The sequence below is a fragment of the Anabrus simplex genome, chromosome 1 (assembly GCF_040414725.1).
Source record: "Anabrus simplex isolate iqAnaSimp1 chromosome 1, ASM4041472v1, whole genome shotgun sequence".
Classification (NCBI taxonomy): domain Eukaryota; kingdom Metazoa; phylum Arthropoda; class Insecta; order Orthoptera; family Tettigoniidae; genus Anabrus; species Anabrus simplex.
Window position 1 is genome coordinate 15,337,122 of NC_090265.1, and position 24,685 is coordinate 15,361,806.

The 24,685-nt window shown below is 47.8% G+C and overlaps 1 protein-coding gene across 1 annotated transcript in view; it reads right to left on the minus strand.

Moving 5' to 3' along the window:
• The window catches only part of LOC136857385 (uncharacterized), a 36,377-nt gene extending 15,406 nt beyond the window's left edge, over window positions 1–20,971 (minus strand). Inside the window, exons 1-2 of the mRNA XM_067136432.2 lie at window positions 20,649–20,971; window positions 3,530–3,805 (exon numbers count right to left, since the gene is read on the minus strand). Of these exons, the coding sequence (XP_066992533.2) occupies window positions 3,530–3,805; window positions 20,649–20,711 (339 nt within the window). The 5' untranslated portion in view covers window positions 20,712–20,971. The remainder of the gene's footprint in view (window positions 1–3,529; window positions 3,806–20,648) is intronic.
• Window positions 20,972–24,685: the final 3,714 nt, after the last annotated feature.

Genomic DNA, 24,685 nt, shown 5'->3' on the forward strand with positions numbered 1-24,685 from the left:
GTGATATCCAGGTCATGGTGCCAGGACGGGGTATCGGGAGATGGTGGTGGGGTTATTGGGTTTGTAGCGGGTGTTGTTGGAGTGTAGGGAAGAGAGGAGACTGTAATCAAAGATGTGGTGTTGGATGAGGTTGAGCTGTTGGAGGGGGATGAGTTTGGGCTGCTGGTGGTAGCAGGTGTAAGTGGGGAGGAGTGAGGTGGGGACCCGCTGTTGGTAGTTGCGGGCGAATCATTGAAGTTTAGGTTTACCCCTCCTCGCTCGTTCCCAGGTGGATGGTGACGTCTCAGCTGTATGGCAGTGTTGTGGCGGCCCCCCTGGGCTGCTTTGCGGCACTGTAACTCGTTGGCGGTCACATGATTTATTAGACCTCTCCTTGTCGTGAAACGTTTGCCAAACTCGTCACAGCGGTCGCAGTAGGCTGGTGAGGGGTCCGGGGAATGTCCACTTTGGACCGGACATTTGTGGGTAGTAGGGTGCTGCTGAAGGTCTTCTTCACACTTGCTGCAGAAGTACCGCGAGTACTTCACTCGTATGCCATGTTTCATCTCCAGGTGCCGAACAATTGACCTCCTGGCACAAGTCCATTCGACCGCTGTGTATACCGCCCCGCACTCGACTTCTGGGCATTCCAAAAAGTTCGGTATAGGGAAGTACACGATTAGGGTGTCCTCGTCGCGTCTTGTTTGTTGCTACATATTTTGGCTGGGGTTTGCGATGATACAAGGAATGGTTGTGAGGCGAGTGAATTATTATGTTATGTGCATGGGCTGGCCCAGAAAAGGTACTGGAGCGCAGTCTTATTTATATAATATCAACATGCACATAACGTGAAATGGATGATAGTGAGGAGGAATAAAAAAAGTTATTGATAATAATAATAATAAATTTTTCTGATACTGAAAGAAAAGTTAAGTATAAAAAATAAAATAAAAAGGGCCTGTGCTGTGTGGCTAGATTGATTCCTAGTATTACAGGAAAATAGCCTCCTACTTCAAGAGCCCCCCGTCCACTAGTGTTGAACTTACTGGCTTACCCAAAGATGGAATGGGGAGTGGAGATATTTTGGTAGGTTGGGGTTTAGGGGGCTATTTTCCCCACGCTGTATATGGGCGTGGTAGCTGACCTAAGCTCTCCACATCACAGGTAAACAATAGACGATTTTAAGAATTTTAGGTGTTACTAATACTGATACTAATATTAATAGTAATAATAATAATGGAGCCTAGGTGATGATGTGAGGTGGTGCGAAGATGGGCCTGTGCTGTGTGGCGGTTTGACCCTATTTGATTCAGAGAGTAGCTACTATCTTAGGTTCCCCCCGCCCCTAATCTGGACGACTTATAGGCTTACCCAGAGTCGGAAGAAGGAGTGGAAGTTTTAGGTAGGTAGGTTGGTCGTAGGGGCTAATCTCTGCACGCTGTAAATGGGCGTGTTAACAAAGCTACGCTCTCCACATCACAGGTTTTGGCGAGTTGATGATGAGAGGGGGAGATTTTGTTGGGACACAGGCACGACAATTGAAAGTATTTACAGGGGTTATGTACAACACATATGATAGACACAGCAAACAACACCAATGAATATGTACAGTGAGTATAAAGTAAGTATGTACAGGACAGTTTAGTAGACCTTCACACATGAAGTAATTGTACACTGTGGGGACCACTGGCAGTTGTATAAGTAATATTAATATGAATGATAATAATAATTATAAGGATAATACAGATGTAGTGTTTGAAATTGCAGTGATAGTGATAGAGCAGTAAGATTAATAAGTCATATACACAGGGTGATATGTGATTAAGAACAGTCCTTCAATAGATAAAGATATTAATATGAATAGTCATAGAGATACGGCAATAGTGGTAGGGATAGTGCCAGTGGTCACTTATCTGCTACTGGCATGGACCAGACTAGATAATTAACAATAAGAATATGTAAATATCACCAGCTGCGATTGTGAGAATGGGGGGAAAATGAACACTTAGTTTGCAAGGGGCTGATATTATTATTATTATTATTATTATTATTATACACACTACATACTAATAATAATAATGATAGCACTGAAAATATGTTACTTTTACAGTCACTGTACAAACAAAGTCACTCCGGCGATTCGGATCTGGCTATTCGCCGCACTTATTTGATTTTAGCACTTGATTTTTCCACTGATCTCACTTATTTCACTTATACAGGCCAGATCCTAGTGTCACTCTCACTTTGCCGGAGTGATCTTTCTAAACCTATATTTACAAGTTGACTAGATAATAATAATAATAATAAATAATAATAATAATAATAGAACTGGTAATAGCGATAGTAATAATATTAATAATATTAATATAGGTACTGATGAATATATAATTAATAATATATGTGTATATATATATATATATATATTGTGAATATAATCTGAATATAACAATATCATATAGTGGAATTTGATATAGCATAATAAATTATTTACAATAAATAGCCTACTTCATACACTATATACAATCGCAGCCGGTCTCTGAGCATGCGCGGACCACCACCTACGCAGGCGCGGGTTAAGTGCTTTCTCTCACACCCACACATACACTGCAGCCCGCCAAGGCAGCACTGAAAAATCGATACTTTGCTCTGGCGGGGCAACACACACAACGGACACACACACACACACACACACACACACACACAAGGGGCAAGTGCTCGCACTCTCTCACACGCAGCCGTTCTCCCTCCGACCCAGAGAAGCCGAGTCGCGGTTCGACCTCCGGACTCACTCACACACACACAAACACGGCTGTTTTCACCCCAACTCAGCAAAGCCGAGTCGCGGTTCGAACCCCGCACACACACACACACACACACACCCCAACCACGGGATTCACACACACATTCACGGCATGCGGCTGCTCTCCACGGTGCGGCTAAGCTGGTACCAGGTTCGCAGCCCACTCACGCTGCCCTCGCCGACAACTCAGCTAAGCCGAGCCGCAGTTCGATCCCCGCTCATGCTGCCTTCGCCAACCACTCAGCTATGCCGAGTAGCGGTTCCAGCCCCGCTCACACTGCTTTCACCGACCACTCAGCTACGCCGAGCAGCGGTTCGAGCCCCGCTCACACTGCTTTCACCGACCACTCAGCTACGCCGAGCAGCGGTTTGAGCCCCGCACACACTGCCTTCACCGACCACCCGGCTAAGCTGAGCAGCGGTTCGTGCCCCGCTCACAGCCTTCACCGACCACCCAGCTAAGCCGAGCAGCGGATCGAGCCCCGCTCACACTGCCTTCACCGACCACTCAGCTACGCCGAGCAGCGGTTCGAGCCCGCACACACGCAGACTACCCACCAGTCCGGCTAGTCCGAGCGGGTGAGCCTACACTCACACCTGCTGGCCTCGCGTGGCTGCCGTTAAAGCACTGTAGGGGACCGTCAGAGGTCGAACCCCAGGATGAAACCCGTTTGCGGCTCCACTCAGTCCAGCTAGGCAGACCGTAGGTGCAAGGCCAGCACCTTAACTAACTTACAAACTATCACTTACCCCTGCCTGCTGCCGGCTGGTCCTCGGAGTTGGCCCCTCCGGAGTCGTGGGCTGCTCCAGCAGCCTCCGCCTCGCCTTGGCTGCCCCTGCAGCCGCCGCTCCGCCTTGGCCGCCTCTGCAGCCGCTGCCCCTCCTAGGGCTCGGTGTGGACCCCGCTGCTGGGTCCCTCGATGGCTGCTCCTGCTGCCACGGCTGGAACTGGAGCGCTCCTCGCTGGTCGCACCAGGACTCGAACTCAGGACTCAAGACTCGAGGTCTGCTCACCAGCTTCAGCTCCTGAAAAAGAGAGGAACCATTAAGCTGATAAGAACAGATTAAACTTTTTTATTTAAATATTACATATTTACATTTCACACATGTTTATACAAAGTATATGGGACGAGCCTGCTGATATGTACATTGCCAATGTAGTCCAGTCTTCTAGTGGGTCGTTTGCACAGAAATATATACAATATTCAGAGTTAATATTAGAGCAGGGTAATATATTGAGAACTAGGCACGCCAACGCTTCCAGCTTCAATCATGCATCCTTTCACTCTGGGCAGTGCAGTGTCGTGACAAGTCTTCGTAATTTGGTGGATGTATAAGGCGTCTGGAAGCGATCCAGTGTTCTCCCACCCAGTCTCCCGTGACCCCCTTAAAGGCCTAAGTGGGATAGGGCATAGGTGGAGGACCCGCCCACTGTGTTTCCTATTGATGCATTATTAGCTGGACCCTTCCAGAGCACTAGGCGCGTGGCCTTAACAACCTAACTGGAGTTCACGACACTGCCACCGACCTACATTCGCTCGTTCATTCATGCATATAAACCACAATAAAATAATAAGCTTGTACAAAGAAAATATCTCGATTGGACACTTGCTGTGTTGCAATAAATAAGGGTTTCCTCACTGTGGCAGGCGCTCAGACATTTGCACTTCAGTCATTCAGCATGCATTCTATCAGGCATTCGCACATGCACACCCTATAATAGTTACATTGATACACTGATGCATGTAATAAGAATATATAGGGGGGCATTACAGGCATAACACAATCACTCACAGTTGCGCGCTGGCGCTCATGTACGTTTGTATTCTCACGACACTATGACACTCGCACACGACACAAAAGCAACACTCGCGGCACAACTGTCTGCTTCCGCACTATGCCGCCCGCCTCGGTGTATTGGCGGTGTCTGGAGGTGTGTTCCACGTAGAGGTCACATGACCATCTAATGGTGTCCGAGACACAGAGGTTTGCCATGATTTTGGCGTAGCTCTTGGCGATGCCCAGACAGTGTGTGGACTTGGAGTTGTTCGAGTCCCAGGTGCCGAGCGAGCCCTCCACGAAGGCGTCAAGGGTCACCTTGTAACCAGCGTTGCGTAGAATGGCAGCAGTTGGCTCATATTTAGTTATCTTGTCTTCACGAGACCTCTGCAATGAGTGGTAGCCATCTTCAAACGGTATGGCGACGTCAACGATGGTGATGTTTTTGCTGGCCTCGTTGACGACCACCAGGTCTGGTCTAAGCGTCCTGATTCCCTCGCTGATGTTGCTGGCAGTGTTGGCCCCAAGTAGTTGGTCGAAGGGGACTTGTAGGTTTTTCCTGACGGACCCTGATCTGGCAGGAACTGCTTTGGCTAGTCGGTCAAGGACCGCATCGTGGCGCCTCTGAATGGTGGCCATGTGGGGCCGGCAATGATTTAGGACATGCGCCGTCGTTTCGTCGTGTTTGCCGCACTTGCGACAGCGACGGTCGTTGTTTCCCTTGTCGAATCGCCGGCAGCCATTTAGCGGGAGCACTCCAAGGCGGGCACGGTGCACAAACCTCCAGTCTGCAAACCTAGTGTACCTCCCGGATTGCAGAAAGTGATTAGACGCTGTATTCCGGGAGGAGGCCTCGAAGACTTTGCCCTGATCAGGTTTCCGGATTAATTTGGCCCTGTAGTGCTCCGTTAGGCCGTTTCTCAGAAGCTTCCCCATGTCTCGGCGCGATCCTTCGTCGACTATAGATGTATTAGCGGTGGGGTGGGGAAGATGGAGTTCCCCCCTCTGCAGGGTTTCAGCCCATCCCCATCGTAAACCTGGTATACGTGCTTGAAGACGACGTGTGGCCGATCTCACGTAGGACCACAAGGTGCCCACGTCCCCGGAGACACGGTTGAAAGGCTCGACCATTGAGCCGGAGAGGTAGGTGGCGATGTCATCTCTCGTGCGGTCCCTTGACGTCTTCTTCTTGACAGCGGTCCCGAGTCCTTCAAGCGCCAGTGACCTAATACACTCGTCTGACGATGTCAGCAGCCTGAATCCGTGGTTTTCTGCTGCTAGGTCGGACACGTCGGCGAGTGGCGGCAGTCCAGCTCCACCTTGGCGCATGGGCATGAATACAATCTCTGCACTGGCACGCTGCGGGAGGTTCAGGGCGTTCTTGGCGCCTGCCTTGATCTTCGTGTCAAGCTCGGCGAACAGGGTCTTCTTTACCCTCGCAGACCGAAGCGTGTGCTCGAGCTGTGGGATGGTGAAAATCCGAACAGCATCGAGCTTCTGCCACGGAGCTAGGAGGCTATTGAAGATGGCGTCGACCTCCAGCCCAATCCGTCGAATGGCATCGTTGGGCGACTGATCAATTCTCAATCCAGTGGTGACCCCTAGGTGTTGGTAGGGGTCATCGTCGCCGAGGCTCCTCATGACTCCCCCGGAGATGGTGAAATCCGTTCTGAGGGCGCTCTTCTTCTTGACGTGCAGCGATGCACATTTCTCAGGCTTGAACTGCAGGCCCAGCCAAGACGCCGTAGTGCCCATCTTCTCCAGCATGCCCCCTCATTTCCGCTTCTGACTTTGCCACAAGGGCAATATCATCTGCGAAGGCCAGGACAGAGATGATTTGGCCTCTAATACGGTATCCCTCGGTGGAAGATGGTGTACGCAGGAGGTACTCCATGACCAGGTTGAACAATATGGGCGAGAGTGGGCATCCTTGCCGCACTCCTGCGTTAAAGGGGATGGGCTGAGTCTCTCCCGTTGTGGATCGGATCCTGGTGGTGCTGTTACAGTACAGGTCCTTGATTTCGATGAAGTGGGGGCCGGCGTTGACGTCGTTCAGTGCCCTGATGATAGTGGAATGTGGCACTGAACCGAAGGCGTTAGCTAGGTCAAGCCAAGCTATTACCGCCTCTCTCCCCGATCTTCTTGCGTCCACCAGGATCTCTTGGAGGACAAAGTTGTGCTCGAGGCACCCCTCCGAAGGCATAAACCCCTTCTGGGCTTTAGAGATGATGTTATTCTCTGCAGCGAGTCTCCCAAGTCGTGCTGCTAGGATGGCGCAGTAGAGTTTACCGATTGTATTTGAGAGGGCAATTGGTCTCCAGTTCGTTAGGTCATCCCGGTCGCCCTTCTTGAAGATGAGCACCGTCCTACTCTCCTTCCAGGATGACGGAACCTTCGAGAATTTAAGGCAGAAGTTGAAGATGTAGGCCAGAAGAACTCCATTCCTGTCCAACTGATGCCAGTCGGAGTATGAGATGGCGTCCGGTCCTGGTGAGGTGTTAGGTGCCTTCGATAGTTTGGCAGCAACTTCTTCTGGCAGAATGTCTGCGATGGTCTCAGACTCTTCAATTCTCGGTAATTTGGGTGTCCCCTCAGGTACGTCGGTGTCACTGCAGCCATCCCTGGCCCGGTGGATTCCCACGAAGTGCGTCTCCAGCTCTTCTGTGGGGGCCGTGCAACTGGGAGACTCTTCCTTGAGGACCTGCCTCATTGCCTTCCTCCGATCCACGCGGTAGAGTTGCTGGATTCTGGCGGCCTCTTTCGGATCGAACTGTGGCGTCCCTCGGCGTCTGCATCGGGGTGGTTCACTCTGCGGCCTGGCTGTGCCCTCGGCACTCTTCCGCGCGTCCACAGCAGATTGGCGTTCAGATTTTTTGCTGCGAACGGCTTAGACGAGCTCCGCACAAGTTTGTTCAAAGGTTTTCGACTCCGTCACGCTCTTGAATTTTTCCAGCCATTCATTCTCTAATTCGGTGATTTTTTGGGTGCCAGCTGAGGTGGTGGTATTGCTGGCCTGGCTGGGGGTGTTCTCTGCAGTGTTGGTGTCCAAGCTCTCCAGGAAGGGTGGATTGGGGCCGCCAGATTCAGTCTTGTTGCCCGTAGGGCCCGTCAGGATCGTCGTCGCAGTGGTCGTAGTCGTAGTGTGAGTTTGGTGGGGCTCGCTCGATGGTGAGTCACGTGGTACAGGTGCACTGCCTGGGCCGGCGGTAAGCTGCGTTGACGTGGCCTGGGGTTCCAGGAATTCATCTTCACCGGTGGAGAGGTCTTCGGTGCATGCCGGCGCGGGCTGCGTTTCTGAGGAGCCGTCTGTGCCCCGGACATGGGCCTCGATGGAGCCTGCAGATGATTCAACGGGCGGCTGGTCATCTTCGGCGTGGTGCTCGGGGGGTTTCGATGACTCCGATGTGATTGGCGAGGTGTTGCCTGGGGGTGATGGTAAAGAACTGGTTGGGAGTGACAGGCCAGGATTAGTGGTACGGAGGATGTTGTGAGTATCACCAGAAAGGATTCGTCTGCGGGGAGGGGTACCAGGCGTGGCAGATTCGGTAGAGTTGCCGCCGTGGATGGTGAGACCTACCTTGGTGGTAGGTCTGCCTCCAGGGGTTCGCCCTGATGTTTCTGCCCCCAAGGCTTTCCGGCCAGCTTCTTGGCGTAGCGGTTCCTGCTGGTCTCGAACCACTGGCTGCAGCACACGAACTCCACGTCAAGTTCACTGCCCTTCTCCACGTGGAACTTTCGGATGTGTTTAAACAGGTCCTAGTAGCGTTTGAAGGACCGCTCCGGCGCAGAGCAGACCTGGCACGGCCACTTCACGGCGGTGAACGGAAGCTCGACGATGAGTGTGGTACCTGTTTGCTGCCCCCTTCTACCTGAAACAGGTGAGAAGACAGCAGCATTTATGTCAAGGGAGCTCGAGTGCGGCGACCTGGGGGGGTATTGAGGCTTAGCCTGTCTGCGGGGCTAGGGGGAACCCTAGCTCCTGCCCCCTCATGACTGCAGCCACTCGAGTAGTTGACAGAGCTCATCGTTCACACACACTGTGGCAACCAGTTAAGCAGTTCTCGCAGGCACACGCTAATAACACTTTCTTCAGACACTTAGGAGTACTCACAGGCACTCACTGACTCACCCAAGCTCAATCCCACACGATCCCACTTGTCACGCACACTCAGCAAACACTAGCAGACACTCGCCAAGCCGATTGAGCTCAATCCCACTCAGGACAGTTTCCCCACACTAATCCCACACTCTCAGAAACGCACGCAGGTATCCTCAGGCACTCACTGACTCATTTGTGCTTGTTCCCATCAACCGCGCTCTTCCCCACACTATCCCACACGCTCAACAATCACTGGCAGGCACTCACACACACTTCCTGAGACGATTGGGCTCAATCCCACACACTTAGAAAACACACTTATGCACTCCCAGGCACTCAATCCCACACACTCAATATTCGCTGGCAGGCACTCACACACGCTCCCTAAGCTAATTATGTTAAGTCACACACAATTTCACCAATCCCACACGCTCAACAGTCTCTCGCAAGCGCTCGCTGAGCCGATCAGCTCCATCCCACTTATCCCACACTTGCGCAAACAGGCACTCGGATACGCTCCTCCTGTCACTCCAATGTCGCACTTGCTCTCCTGGGCCAAGCGGGCCGCACGCACACTTGACCACTAAGCTATGAGGGCCGCTTGGACCCTCCATGCAGCCTCAACGCACGCTCCCACCTCCGTATGCGCAATCTCGCGTTCGATCCACTGAGCTACCCGGGCCGGTTTGCCACTCAGCTACCCGGGCCGCCTAGGACTCTCCCACTCTCGCTCCCGTTCCGATTCACTCCCCTCACGCTCAGTCACTCGTACCCGCACGCTCCCCTAAACTACCCGGGCCGGTGCACCGCCTAGGAGCCGCACTCGCACTCACTCCCCCACCCACTACCGCACTCACACACACTCACTCGCACACTCCCCTAAGCCACGTGGGCGGCCTAGGGTGAAACCCTGTGCCACCGGGAGCTTTGGCCGTCTCACTGGACCGTGATAAGCGCAGACCTAGTCGTCACTAGGCCTGCAGTGGCCAGATCATTGACACGCTCCCGATGGTAGGCGAGCCACACGTTGATCGCTGTCCGAACTTTTAGCGACCAAAGAGAGCGCTGATCTTACCAGCTTTTAATCTTGCACAAAAGGCAGAACTAGCTTTACTAACTTGCCAGTGCACAAAATTAAGCTAATAAGAACAGATTAATGTTTTTTTTATTAAATATTTTCAAAAATACAATGTAAGTTCACAAAATAGTTATATACAAAGTTGCAAGCTGGTATGTTACATTAAGTGTTTGAGTTTAAGTACAGTATAGTACAAACAGTACAATGCTGGTGTCCATTCATAGTGTTCAATTTGAATGTCCGTAGTTTGCTGGTGTTTTTACATAAGATAATTTTCTTACTCTTACTGAGTGGTTCGCTAGTTATAAGATAGTATATACAATATTGGATAGTTGGGGTTACCCCGGAACTAGGCGCTCGTCACTTACACTCGTGGTCATTCACACTATCATTCATTCTGGAGTGGCATCAGTGCCTTAAGGAGCACATGTACGGTGGTGGGAACTAGTTAGGAGGCTTCTGGAAGTAGTCCAACGTTCTCCCCCCCTGCATACCCCGTGATCCCCTTACAGGCCTAGTGGGAGAAGGTTAGGAGGAGGGTCCCGCCCACAAGTTACCTAACATCGGGTTAGTTGGACACTTCCAGAGCACCGGCAGTTGGCCTGAACTGTTGGGACATGGTCGCGACACTGATACCATCCCTCACTCATTATCCCACACATACCTAAAATGCACAATAAAAAATAGTAGTGCTACATATTAAATTGTCGCTGGTGAACATGGCAAAATTAGCGAACTTGCACGCATTCATTCATTCAATTCATGCAGCCAGGTCTGACACTCTCTCATTCGTTCTAAGATTCTCTCACTGATACGCACCACACTTATCCTCAATCACTCTCACATGCACGCACCTACAATATTTACATTTATACAAACCTACAATAAATAGAATTATGAAAATATACACAAGCACATTCACTGATCACTGTACACTGTCAATAGTCACCCAGGCACTCACTATCACTCATAGTTCACTAACACTTAACACTCGCACTTGGGTACCTGCACTACACCTCAGTCGCCTAGATGTACTGGCGATGACCTGTGATGTGTTCAATGTAGAGGTCTCTCGACCACCTGATGGCGTCCGAGGTACACAGGTTGGCCATGATCTTACCGTAGTTTTTAGCAATGCCCAAGCGGCGGAGGACGTTGACGTTGGCATTGTCCCAAGTCCCGAGTGAGCCCACCACGAATGCATCCATGTTAACACTGTAGCCAGCGCCTCGGACAATGTTTGCAGTTGGCTCGTATTTGGATATCTTGGCATTACGAGCCTTCTGCAGAGATTCGTAACCAACCTCGAAGGGGATGGTGGCGTCGATGATCGTGATTGCCTTGTTGCTGCTGTTAATGACGACGAGATCTGGCCGCAGGGATTTCATCTCCTCACTGATGGTTTGTGCTTCCGTAGCCCCTATAAGTTGTTCGAAGGGGACCCGTTGGTTTTTCCTGAGCGCCCCTGATCTACTCGGTACTGCGTTGGCTAGGCGGTCTAGGATCGCATCGTGCCGCCTCTGGATGGTGACGAGGTGTGGGTGACAATGGTTGAGAACGTGGGCCGTCGTCCCTTCAGGATTGCCATACTTGCGGCAACGACGGTCGTTGTTCCCAGTTTTCCATCTTCTGCAACCGTTGAGAGGGAGCACTCCCAGTCATGCTCAGTGTATGAACTGTCAGTCGGCAAACCTGGTGTACCTCCCGGACTGGAGAAAGTGGTTTGATGGTACATTCCGGGAGGAAGCGAGGAAGACCTTGCCTTGGTCAGGTTTGTTGAGGAGCCGGTGCTTGTAGTGCTCCGTCAAGCAGTTGCGCAGCAGTTTCGCCATGTCACGGCGCGATCCCAGATCAGCAGTGCTTTCATTAAGCTCTGGGTGGGGTAGGTGGAGTTCCCACCTCCGTAGTGTCTCAGCCCATCCCCATCTGATGCCCGGTGTCCTAGCTTGGAGTCTTCTTGTCGCCGATCTGACGTGAGACCACAGTGTCCCCACATCTCCCGAGTCCCTGCCAAATGGTTGTTCCGTGGACCCGGAGAGATATGTGGCCATGTCCCACGGTGTCAGATCCAGAAGGATCCTCTTCTTCACGGCGACTCGTAGTCCCTCCTGCACCAGTGATGCTATGCTGGCATTTGGTGAAGTCAGCAGTCTGAAGCCGTGGTTGATGACTGCAAGATCCGAGATGTCAGCCAGCGGAGGAAGACCTGCGCCCCCTTGGCGCATCGGGAGATAGACCACTTCCGCGCTAGCACGTTGTGGGAGGTTCAAGGCAGCTTCGGCGCCGGACTTGATTTTCTGGTCCAGTCTCTTGAACGTAGTCTTCTTCACCCTCGAAGTCCACAGGATAAACTCTAGCTGTGGGACAGAGAACGTCCGCACAGCGTCCAGCTTCTGCCACGGAGCTAGGAGGCTGTCGAAGATAGCGTCGACCTCCCGTTCAATTCGCTCAATGGCGTCGTTAGGCGTCTGATCTACTCTCATTCCCGTGGGCACCCCAAGGTGTTGATAGGGCTCACCATCACGGAGAATCTTCATCGGTCCCCCAGAGATACAGTACTCAGTGTTGAGAGTAGTCTTCTTCCTGATGTGTAGACACACGCATTTTTGCGGTTTGAACCGCAGGCCCAGCCAGTTTGCCGTGCTGCCCATCTTCTCAAGTAGCCTCTTCATGCTAGCTTCTGACTTTGCCACTAGGGCAATGTCTTCTGCAAATGCTAGGATGGAGGTAGCGTGGCCCATGACACTACAGCCGTCGGTGTCCCAGGTCGCCGTAGCCGTCTGCAGGAGGTACTCCATGACTAGGTTGAATAGCAGTGGAGAAAGTGGGCAACCCTGCCGCACTCCCGCGTTGAAGGGGATTGGCTTTGTGTCTCCCGCGGTGGATCGGATTCTGGTGGAGCTGTCCGTGTAAAGGTCCTTTATGATGTCGTAGTAGTGAGGACCTGCCTGAATGTCCTGTAGAGCCCACAGGATGGTAGAGTGGGGTACAGAACCAAAAGCGTTGGCCAGATCTAGCCAGACGATCACCACCTCCCTTCCGGAGCGTCTGGCGTCCACCAGGATCTCTTGAAGGATAAAGTTATGTTCCAGGCAGCCCTCCGTAGGCATGAACCCCTTCTGTTGCGGGGAGATGATGTCATTCCCCGCCGCGAGTTTTCCCAGCCTGGCAGCAAGAATGGCGCAGTAGACTTTCCCGATGGTATTGGACAGAGCTATCGGTCGCCAGTTGGAGAGATCGTCCTGATTATCCTTCTTGAAGATGAGTACAGTTCGGCTCTCCTTCCAGGATGATGGTACCCGAGAAAACCAAAGGCAGACGCTGAATACTGCGGCGAGGAGGACTCCGTTCTTATCGACCTGCCTCCAGTTGTTGTATGAGAGGGAGTCAGGTCCCGGCGCGGTGTTCGGAGCCTTCATGAGTCGAGCAGCGACTTCCTCTGGGGTGATTTCGTCGATGCTAACGGAGTCCTCAATTGTCGGTAGTCTCGGGATCTCTATTGCTGGGTCGGTCGTACATCCATCCCTGGCCCGGTGGACTCTCTCGAAGTGCATTTCGAGCTCTTCTTTGGGGGCCAAACAGAAGGGGGATTCTTGCTGGAGGATCTGCTTCATTGCCTTCCTCCGATCTACGCGGTACAGTTTCTGAATTCTAGCGGCCTCCTCGGCGTCGTACTGAGGGGTCCCTGGACGTCGGCGCTGGGGTGGTCGGTTTCGAGGTCGCCTGTTTGGGTCCTCGACCCTCTCCTGCGCGTTCGTTGATCATCTACCATTCTACGAACGGCTTCAGTGAGTTCGACGCAGGTCTGCTCAAAAACCTCCCACTCAGCTATGGATTTTATTCTTTCCAGCCATTCAGTCTGGAACTGGCTGAGTTCGTGTTTGCCGGCTGCTGGTAGGGCTGCCGTCTTCGGAATCCAGAGCGTGTTGGGGCTCAATTACTTCTCCTTGGGGGCCTCTAGAATTTACGTCTTTCAGGGGCGCTCTGGTCGTCGTCATCGTCGTCCTCGTGGTCGTCGAGGGTACAGTTCGGTGGGGCTCACTCGGTGGTGTTGGAGTGTAGTTCATGGCGTCGCCGGTGTTGGTTCTGGGTTGGCCAGTGGTGTTCCGCGGCTCGTCCTGGATTGGGTCTTCCGTACCTTGGGCACTTCCTCCGGCAGGATCATACGGTGTTCTATTGATGTGCCGATCCGTATGGATGTGGTGTTCGGGTAGGTCGTCCTGTTCTTCTTCTGCTAGTGCAGAGCCTGGGGGTGTTGGGGAGGCTGTGGTTGGGACTATCGGGGTTGAGGAGAGGTTCGGGGGGACTGTAGAGTGACTGTGGGGGAAGGATGCACTCGGGAGAGGGGATCCAGGCGTCACCGGCTGGTGTTCAATGCCGCTGCAGGTGGTAGGGCGGCCTACATCTCGGCGGCGGGTTGCGTCGCTGTTCGCCGTTGGCACCTCTCGCAGGTTGACACTGGCTGCTAGTTGCACTGGGAGGTTGACTGGATCTTCATTAGTCGCAGGTGAGCCTGGGGGTGGTGGACCAGTTGTGGTAAGGACTCGCTGCGAAGGACATGGGGATGTGAGGATCCTTCTCAGAGTAGACAGGAGGCTTCTGCGAGGAGGGGTACCAGGCGTCACTTGGTTCTCGTTGGTGTCGCCGTGGATGGTGAAGCGGCATCTCGTTGGAGCATCTGATGTAATGGGCTCCTCTGGGTGCTCCACCTCCCAGTGCTTACTCACCAGTTTCTTGGCGTACCTGTTCTCTGATGTTCTGAACGTCTGGTCGCAGCATTCAAATATCACATCTAAGGATCCTCCCGGCACCACATGAAATTACTTCACATGCTTCACCAGGTCCTCGTAGCGTTTGAAAGTCTTCTGCGGTACAGTGCAGGACGGGCATGACCATTTCCCCGAAGTATAGGGTAGCTGGATGTGCAGCTGGGTGCCGACGAATGACTCCGCGCCTTCAACAGGTAAGAATACAGTAGCGTCGGCATTCAGACCCAGGGGGGGGGAAACAGGGGTAGAAGCTCGGTGACTAAGCCTGCCAGACAGGCTGGGGGACTCCCCCGCACCGGCCACACCCGAGTCAGAAGCAGCACTCATCCTACCACCGTCCATACCGTCCGTTCGCTGAATAACACTCACCCGCACTGGCAACTCAGTCAACTCCCACTCTGCGTCGCTAGACCACACTCGCGCTCGACCACTGAACTACACGGGCCGCTTGTACCCGACACGCAAATACACAATCACACTCCCACGCACGCGTGTTCACACTCGACCACTAAGCCACCCGGGGTGGTACACCACTATACCACCCGGACCGCCTTGGGGTCCTCACACACACTCAGATGCACACCCGCTCCCACTTCTGCACACTCACTAGCACTCGATCCCCTAAGCCAGCCGGGCCGTCACACCACTGGACCACCGGGGCCGCCTACGCCACCCACTCACTCCCCTCACACTCCTACTCCCACACACAATCCCCTCACTGACACTCTGTCACCTAAACCACCCGGGCCGGCACACCACTGGACTACCCGGGCCGCCTAGGAGTCTCACTCACTCCCCTCACACTCCTACTCCCACTCACACACAATCCCTTCACTGGCGCTCTGTCCCCTAAACCACCTGGGCCGGCACACCACTGGACCACCCGGGCCGCCTAGGAGCCCTCCATCGCACTCACACTCGCTCCCCACCCACTCCCGCACTCACTCACACACACTCCACTAAGCTAAGTGGGCAGCCTAGAGTGAAACCCTATACCACCAGGAGCCTTGGCCGCCTCACTGGACCGTGATAAGCGCGGTAGCTAAACGTCTTTAGCCCCGCAGTGGCCAGATCGTTGGCACGCTCCTGGTGGCAGGCGAACCACACTTTTGATCACTAATCGTACTGCTTAGCGACCAAAGCGAGCACTGATCATACCAGCTTTTAATTTCGCACAAAAGGCAGAACTGGCTTTACTAACTTGCCAGTGCACAAAATTAAGCTGATAAGAACAGATTAAACTTTTTTAATTTAAATATTAAATATTTACATTTCATCACACATGTTTATACAAAGTATTTGGGACGAGTTTGCTGATATGTACATTGCCAATGTAGTCCAGTCTTCTAGTGGCTCGTTTCTACAGAAATATATACAAAATTCAGAGTTGATATTAGAGCAGGGTAATACATTGGGAACTAGGCACGCCAACGCTTCCAGCTTCAATCATGCATCCTTTTACTCTGGGCGGTTCAGTGTCGTGATAGGTCTTCGTAATTTGATGGATATATACGGCGTCTGGAAGCGATCCAGCTTTCTCCCACCCAGTCTCCCATGACCCCCTTAAAGGCCTAAGTGGGATAGGGGGTAGGTGGAGGACCCGCCCACTGTGTTTCCTATTGATACATTATTAGCTGGACCCTTCCAGAGCACTAGGCACGAGGCCTTAAGAACCAATGAAGACTTGGACTTATGTGTCTTAATTGAACAACAGAAGAGTGAACATTTTTACTACATTGTTTTTACCACATCGTTTTATTATCACATTCAGACTTATATGTTCAAAGCATCAGACCAATTTTATGCACAATACTCACCCATCAAACTACTACGCTTTTATGTCACATCACATTTTACTCATTTTCTTCTAGCTTTTAAGGAGAAAAGCAGTCCATCATTTGTATTCAGCCATGCAAGAGTCATTTATGCAATTTTTATGATATGTACTTTGCCCATTTGTGATTTTTGTAGCTGATAACGCAATAAGCATCGAAATTGGTTCTAATAATATAATAAATAATATGTTGGTGAACATCTTATACAACACGTTTTGTATTGAAAAGGTTGAACCTTCCTAAATTCTAATTGTGAGCACTAATTTTAGTTTCTCCCCCCGGCCAAAACCACCTACTACCCACGCAGGTCCCGCAAGTATGACGTCATAGATGTGCCGTCACGTTCCAGCATAACGTACAGACTACTAGCAAGGTTAGTGCCTGGCGTTTGACACATCCATGTTGAAGGATGTAAAGATGTGCTCAGAGACCGAAGCTCGTAGACAATGAATAACAATCGGTCTATTTCTTTGCAAGAATTAAATGCTTTTGTTGCCATAGATCATATGAGGTCATCTTTATAGGTCCCCCTACTTTCACCAACATTATGGTAAGAAACAGGTTAAAAAAATACTTACAAGGGGACATTCCCTACTCGTCACCACCGATTGCACTCAAATTTATAGAACATGCAGGGCTTGGCTAGAAATTAAAGTGCCCGAAGTGAGAACTCCAGATGACCAAGCGTACAGAAAATAAAAATGTTGATGCGGCTCTCACACCGTATAAGCCACTTACGTTTGTGCGCTCGCCCAGCAGTAGTTGGCACAGCGGTAAGAGCTCGGATTAGTAATTCAATGGTCGTGGGTTCGACTCCCCGTGTGGAGACACTTTGTTTTCTTTTCCTCTCAACTTTTATATTATTCATTTTCCAATTAAGCAAAGAGGCAAATAATTAATTTTATTTATTTATACGCAAGAGACATAGAAAAGGCAAAGAAATGCCTCCCGGACGGTAAGGGACACCTTTTTTCTACCTGCACCAAGAACCTATAGTTCGTGTACAGCCACCAGGAGCAACCTTCAGGTGAAAGCGAATCTTACAGTGAAACGACTATTCACGTTTATGGCACAGTCCCTAAGGAGGGGAGGGGAGATAGCCAATAAAGGAGAAGAAAGAATATCAGTTTGAACACGTCAGGAAAGTTCGCAACTCCACATTTTCTACAATTATGCGCTCATTACAAAATGACGTCGTACATGCCCTTTGCATGTACATTAAAAATAAATTAAATAAATTAAAATAAAAGAATAATATAAAAATTGAGAAAACACAAAGTTGAACGCACGACCATCGAATTACTAGTCCGAGCTCGTACCGCTACACCAACTACTGCCCGGCGTGCGCACTAACGTAAGTGGCTTATACGGTGCGAGAGCCACGTCAACATTTTTATTTTTATCTGCTTGGCCATCTGGAGTTCCCACTTCCGGTACTTCCATTTCTAGCCGAGCCTTGCATGTTCTATAAATCTGAGCAAAATCTGTGGTGACTAGTAGGGAATGCCCACTTGTAAGGTAGCCTATTTGCTGTAAAACTAGATCCACTCATTTGCACAGATAAATTTACTTAGGCATCTGCTTTTTGTAACAGATTTATTGAGAATTGTTTTGAGTGCTATAAACCTGGAGCATATGTCACTGCTGATGAACAACTCTTCCTCAGCAAAGCTAGGTGCTAGTTCGCACAGTACTTGGTCAACAAGCCAGACAAATTTGAAATAAAATTCTGGCTACTGGTAGAATTTGATTCTAAGTATGTGTGCAAAGGGTTTCCTATCTTCGGAAAGAAAAAAATGCAACCTGATAATGAGTCACTGCCTGAAAATAGCCACGGAACTTATGGCCCGTACCTCATGAAAGGACGAAACGTGACCACTGATAACTTTATATCGGTCAAGTTGGCCAAGGGACTGAAAGAGAAGAAAACTAGTGTTGTAACAAGCAATCAAGTGAGGAAGGAAATCCCAGAGTCAATAAAAGCATTACGCATCATTCTGTACGAGACTGTCATACTTCAGAACAAAGATCACACTGCTCTCACTGCTCTCACAGTATATCAAGGAAAAATGAACACAAATATGCTTTTGATAAGTATTCCATTGAAGAAAATAAGAAGCTCCTTAGTACTACTGAATTTTATAACAGAACTAAGTATGGTGTGGATGTAGTTGATCAAATGGCGCGTAAATAAACCACAATATGAAGATAAAGTTGGAATTCAAGAGGACAAATTGGGGCAAATATTCGTTTACAGGAAGGGGAGTTAGGGATTGGAATAACTTACCAAGGGAGATGTTCAATAAATTTCAAATTTCTTTGCAATCATTTAAGAAAAGGCTAGGAAAACAACAGTAGGGAATCTGCCACCTGGGCGACTGCCCTAAATGCAGATCAGTAGCGACTGTGTGTGTGTGACACTAGGATTGGATTTCGAAGGTATTTTACAATCATGGATAGTCTTCAAGGCAGGACAGAGAATCTCCCAACATGATTATATTCATGTAATACAAGAACTAAGATCCGATTTTGTGAAGACAAGAGCCTGGTTGACTAAACTCCCTACACTCCAAAGCCTCAGGTCCGATGTATGTCGTCAGCAACAATAATGTTAAGTGAACTCCAATAGTGAAAAGAACAACGCCCATGATATGTTCTTCGTGTAGCCTACTAACCAAGTAGTCTGCAAAAAGCGTTCGCATAAGGTAATCACTTGCATTGCTTGTCATGGGCTTGAATAGGTCTGTAAACAAATACTTATTTTCATCAAGTAAGTATTCACGAAAGGCATTCAATAGCAAGTCCACCAAAATAATTATTTCACAATGGATTGATCTGTATACAATACATTCCAAGGGTTAACTAATGTTGTAAAACAACTTATTGAACATTCACGTTTCCCCGACCATGTTAGACATACGCGCCAACGGTCAAAATGACCGCCCGAGGCCTTTATAGGATGAGGATAGATCAGCCGTTCTAGTGAATTACGAATTATACCTACCGGCACTTCACTCTGAGCACCAGATTTTAACTCTTTAACCGCCAACGTCCGATTGATCGGACGTTCCGGAAAAAATACTTTCCAAGTTATTTATTCGTTTTAATAATGTATAGGACTAATGTAGATTAAATAAGACTATATACAACAAGTTTAGTTGAGGAACTTGCTGCCGAGTGGCTTGGTGGCCAAGCGGCAATTCGGCTCCTGCGGGTGGGTAACGAACCCCTTACTATTTTACCGAAAAAAGAAAGGAACGCAACTGTTCCATATTCACCTAGTCAAGGTGGTAAATGGAAAAGAGACCAGATACATTTGTAAACAGTGTAAGAAGGGTGTACACCCTTTGTGCCTCCCTAAGCACATTTTCTAGAACGATATAAATATGTGTGAATATTAGTAAATAGATTCTTGTATCATATTTTTAAGGCAAAAAGTGAATTTTTGAGCATTAAGAGTGTGTGAAATAGACAATCATTTTTTACTTAAAACGAACTAGGAACTGCAGCATTTGCATGTACTGTAAGATTAGAAACTTTCACGTTATTGTAAAAATAATCTTTTTTCTTAACGTTTTTTGATAATGAAATACTTTTTTTTTTCAAAGAAAGGAAATATTTATTTGAATTATCACTTCATAAAATAAAAAATTATAAATTAAATGTGCATTAATTTACATCAATAAAATGCCCAAAGCATTACCTTCAAAACAAAACAATGCCCATCCAATTTACATAAATTGAACAGAAGTTATTGCGAATATACTGCAAGGAAAATAGTGCTCATTAGTTCCTGGCGGTATAGGACATGGACATCGCGTATGAGGCTGGCGGTCAAAGGGTTAAAAAAACTGCAGTAACCTAACGTCCACTTCGAAACGGACACTTTTCACTTGGGTTACCTGCTCCTAAATCTATCGAAACCCTCTTTAGTAACGAAAGTCCAACAAAAAAAAAAGTATATTATAATTGTTGAACATGCAGGGAAAATCTTATTTTACTTTTGCATATCGAAAACATGCATTGTGGTTGTTATATTCACTTTAGTCTACAACTAAAACTGTCCTCACACGTTGGAATATCGGCAGCATGTTGCGGAGCTTGAATAAATATAAAATTATTAGAACATATGCACTTTGAATACCAACTTTTTCCAGACAGATTAGAGATATCACGAATAATATTACAATATTCATAGTTACAGGCCTACAACACAAATGAGACGCTTTAACACGAGGACCAGCCTTCGACTTCAGACAATAGTACCCAAAATTTACCACATTAAACTCCAGTACTAAAAGAAACTTACCTTTTTTGCTTCTAAGATCTGAATATCGGATCGGATTAGATTCACTTTCAATACTAATAGCATCGCGAGTACAAAAGGGATTGTACGTTACGATGCTAACTCCACGCGCTCACCACAGTATCTTGTCTTGTCTTGTCTTGCGGATATTTATTTGGGATTAAAGACTATTTCCCAGTCACAAGATCATTAATATGTTACACTTATATCACAAAAACACACGTTTACAACACAAATGTCCGATTTTAGCGTGATCACACGAAGATAGATGCACTTAAGGAAGTAAGATTATATCGGGTATGAGGAAGGGTTATGGAGGTAGTACATTCGGGACTGAGCAAAGACACAAAGAACTTAGAAGTGACGCTGTACGAGATCAGAAAATAATAAGAACCTTGAAACAGTATCTACTCACCAGGGGCATTGAGAAGTGCCACCTCATAAACATGTCGGAACAAAACCAACTGCTAAACTAAATCGTGATTACAATTTTATACGAGTGTTATCAAGGTACTCATTTAAAATAGTAATGATCGTAGGCGAAGGTTGGTGCAACAAAACTGAAAGTCGTGTAGGGAAAGATATTGGAACTTTAAGTAATTTCTGCATCAAAATGGTCTGGTGATGTGCATATTGGGGGCAATGAAAGAACAGGTGGTCACTATCGCACTCAGATTCTCCACAGGAACAAGTTGGGTCGTTCGTAATGTGAAAGCGAGTTAAATATACTGGGGTTAAGGCATGATTAAATCGTAGTCGGATGATATTAGTAATGTGACGTCGTGTATACGTACCATTTGCAAACCACGGTAGTGTGGGAATACTCGGTTGAAGTTGGTAGTAATATTGTCCTTTTGTACGAGCAGATAATCGCCATTGTGTGCACCATGTGTGTTGAGCTGCAGCTTTGATATTTGGAAAGAAGTCGAGAATCGGAATTTTGATTTGTAATATATTCGCGGTATCTGCACTAGCATCTTTCGCTGCTATATCGGCCATGTCGTTGTCTACGTGTCGATTATGCCCTTTGATCCATATTAACGTTATAACAAAACCGGATGTTTCAAGTTGAAATAGAAGAGATTTGACTTCGTAGACATATGTATTTGTATGAGGGGCGAGTGAATGCAGAGCTTGTAAAACACTTTGGGAATCGCTGAATATATTTATTTTTTTGGATTGCAACCGTTGAGCATATACAAGGGCCTGATATATGGCATATAATTCTGCTGTAAAAATAGTTAAATTATTAGGTAACGGATATTTAAAGCTAATGAGTAGTTGAGGATCGTAAAATGCCGCTCCGACTCCAGTATTAGATTTTGACCCATCGGTAAATAGGTGGTAATCTGGTGTAGTTATGGAACTTTTAAATTTCTTATGAACATATAGTGTGGGATAAGGTGCAGCCATTGATTGGGTTGATGCATCAGAAGGGGCAATGATAACAGAAGGACGGAATGTTTGAATATCATAGTGGTATGAATACGTATTAATACGTGGTGTACGAAATATAGTTTCAGTAAGATGGTGGATTGCAGCATAAGCCATGTATATGGCGGGATACCGATGATTGGGAGGAGGACGCTGTTGATAATATTCATATAATAATTGTAATTTTGGGACAATAAGGGAGTTCGTTCTACTAATGTGTTTCAGTAGGAATTTTTTGGATAGTTTTATCCTGCGGATGTACAGTGGTTCTTCCGTCGTTTCTACTAATAAAGCGTTAGTAGGTGTTGTGCGGAGGGCACCCACGCTGATACGTAGTGCTGTAAATTGGAGACGATCCAACGCTAATAAACTATGTTTAGGGGTTAAGTCAATAATATGGGCGCTATAATCAAGTATGGACCGAATGGTTGCATGATATAGCTGCAGTGCTGACAAAGGGTCAGCACCCCATGCACGTTTCGTTACCGTTCGCAGAATGGTGATATAACGATCTGATTTCCTAATAAGGTGTCGTATATGAGCTTGCCATGTGAGTTTGTGATCGATATAAATTCCTAAATATAAGTGTTGTGAAACCAAGGGGATGCTATAGGTGTCAAAGTTAATAGGGCTTTTATCAAAGGTTCGTTTATGTGTAAAGATCATTGCTGCACATTTGGATATAGAAAGGGAAAGTCCATGAGCCGTTAGCCACTGAAAGACTAAACTTAGAACCTGAGATATTTTGTCTCTACAAAGGTCAATGTGGGAGTCAGCACAATAAATAACATAATCATCCGCGTAAGCTAGAATACGGGCGTGTGGTAGCACAAGAGATTCGAGCTCTTTCATGTAAAGGGCAAACAGAACTCCACTGAGGATCGATCCCTGTGGTAAACCTTGTGATGTGTAACGGCTATCAATTGTGTGTTGGGGAGATTTAATAGTTAACCGACGGTTAGTAAATAGTTGATTTAAAATAGAAATAAATTGAATGGGGAATCCAACACTAAATAATTTCTCCCAGAGGATATGCAATAATACAGCATCATAGGCACCTTTAATATCCAAAAAGACTGCTACGATAGATTGTTTCCGCCATTTTGCTAATAAGATGTCGAGTAAGAAAATTATGATAGGGTCTTGTGTACTGTTACCCCGTCGAAAGGCAAACTGATATTTGGGTAATAGCGAGTGATATTCCAATACCCACGCCATGCGTTTCATAAGTATTTTACAAAAAACTTTGCGTATACACGATCCCAGAACTATGCCTCGGAAATTGTCAGGTTCGGTAGGTCGTTTTGTTGGTTTCAGGATGGGTGTGATGAAAAACTCGTTCCATGATGCGGGTACATGTAATGTCTCGAAAATACTATTATAATATTTGAGTAGATAAATTTGGACATGGGGGGGTAAGGCCTTGAGCATTTGATAAGTAATTGCGTCAGGTCCTGGTGATGAGCTATTGACGGTACATAATACAGAGTGTAATTCATTATAGGTAATTGGATTCAAAAGGGAAATAAAAGGACAAGAATTATGCTGTGAGGTGGGTAGAAAGAATGGATTGGCGGTAACAGGGGCAAGGGTGTATAAAAAATCTTCTAGAACTTGTCGCGGATAAGCAGAAGAAGTTTGATATTGGAAAGTTCTCGTGATCATGCGGATCGCGTTCCAAAATTTCTTTGCTGGAAGTTGTGGAGTTAATTGAGAAATAAAAGATTGCCAAGCTTTTCGCTTTTTGGCATTAAAGACGAGTTTAGTTTTCGCGATATGGTTGCGCAATTGAAAATAATGCTGCGGCGTCATCGATTGTCGATATAGTTTGAATAATAGTTTGCGCTTATGAATAAGATCGTGACATTCTTTGTCCCACCATTTTAATTCGTATTGCTGTGGATGGGTCGTCACTTTTAATGGTCGGCACGGATGAAATATGTTTAAATATTGGGTTAAATAAGGGAGTAAAAGGGAAAAGGAAAGAGGTGACTTATGTTTCTGCTGCAAGATATAATTGAGGTATGATTGGTAATTAGAAACATTGAAGTTTTTATAAGATCGGACGTTACTTATACAGGAGGGTGCCTGAAACTGGGAATGTGGTGGGTGAATACCGTATGTGATGAGAATGGGGAAATGGTCACTAGTGTGCGTATCAGATAATGTATGCCAGGTGGTAACAGGGGCCATAGTGGTGCGGCAGAAAGTAAGGTCTACTGCGCTGGGTGGAGATCCAGGCGGAGTTAAACGGGTCGGGGAGCCGTCATTTAAAAGAAACAAATTCTGATGAGTTGAAATAGTAAGTAAGTTAGAACCTTTGATTGTATCGACCATGCATCCCCATTCAGTGTGGTGGCAATTAAAATCACCGAGAAGAAAAAGATGTGGAAATGTGTCAAATTGTTGGATAAAATGCATCCATTGGTTCTGAGTAATGTAAATGTGGGGAGGGCAATAAATGTTGATGAAACATGTGTTATGGTGTACTATTCCTACGGCATAGGTGTGCGGGATGATATGTTGTAAAGGGGAATGTGTAACTGATAAGGAAGTATGTACACATGTGGCAACTCCATCAAAGCCGTTACCATCATGTCGGAAAA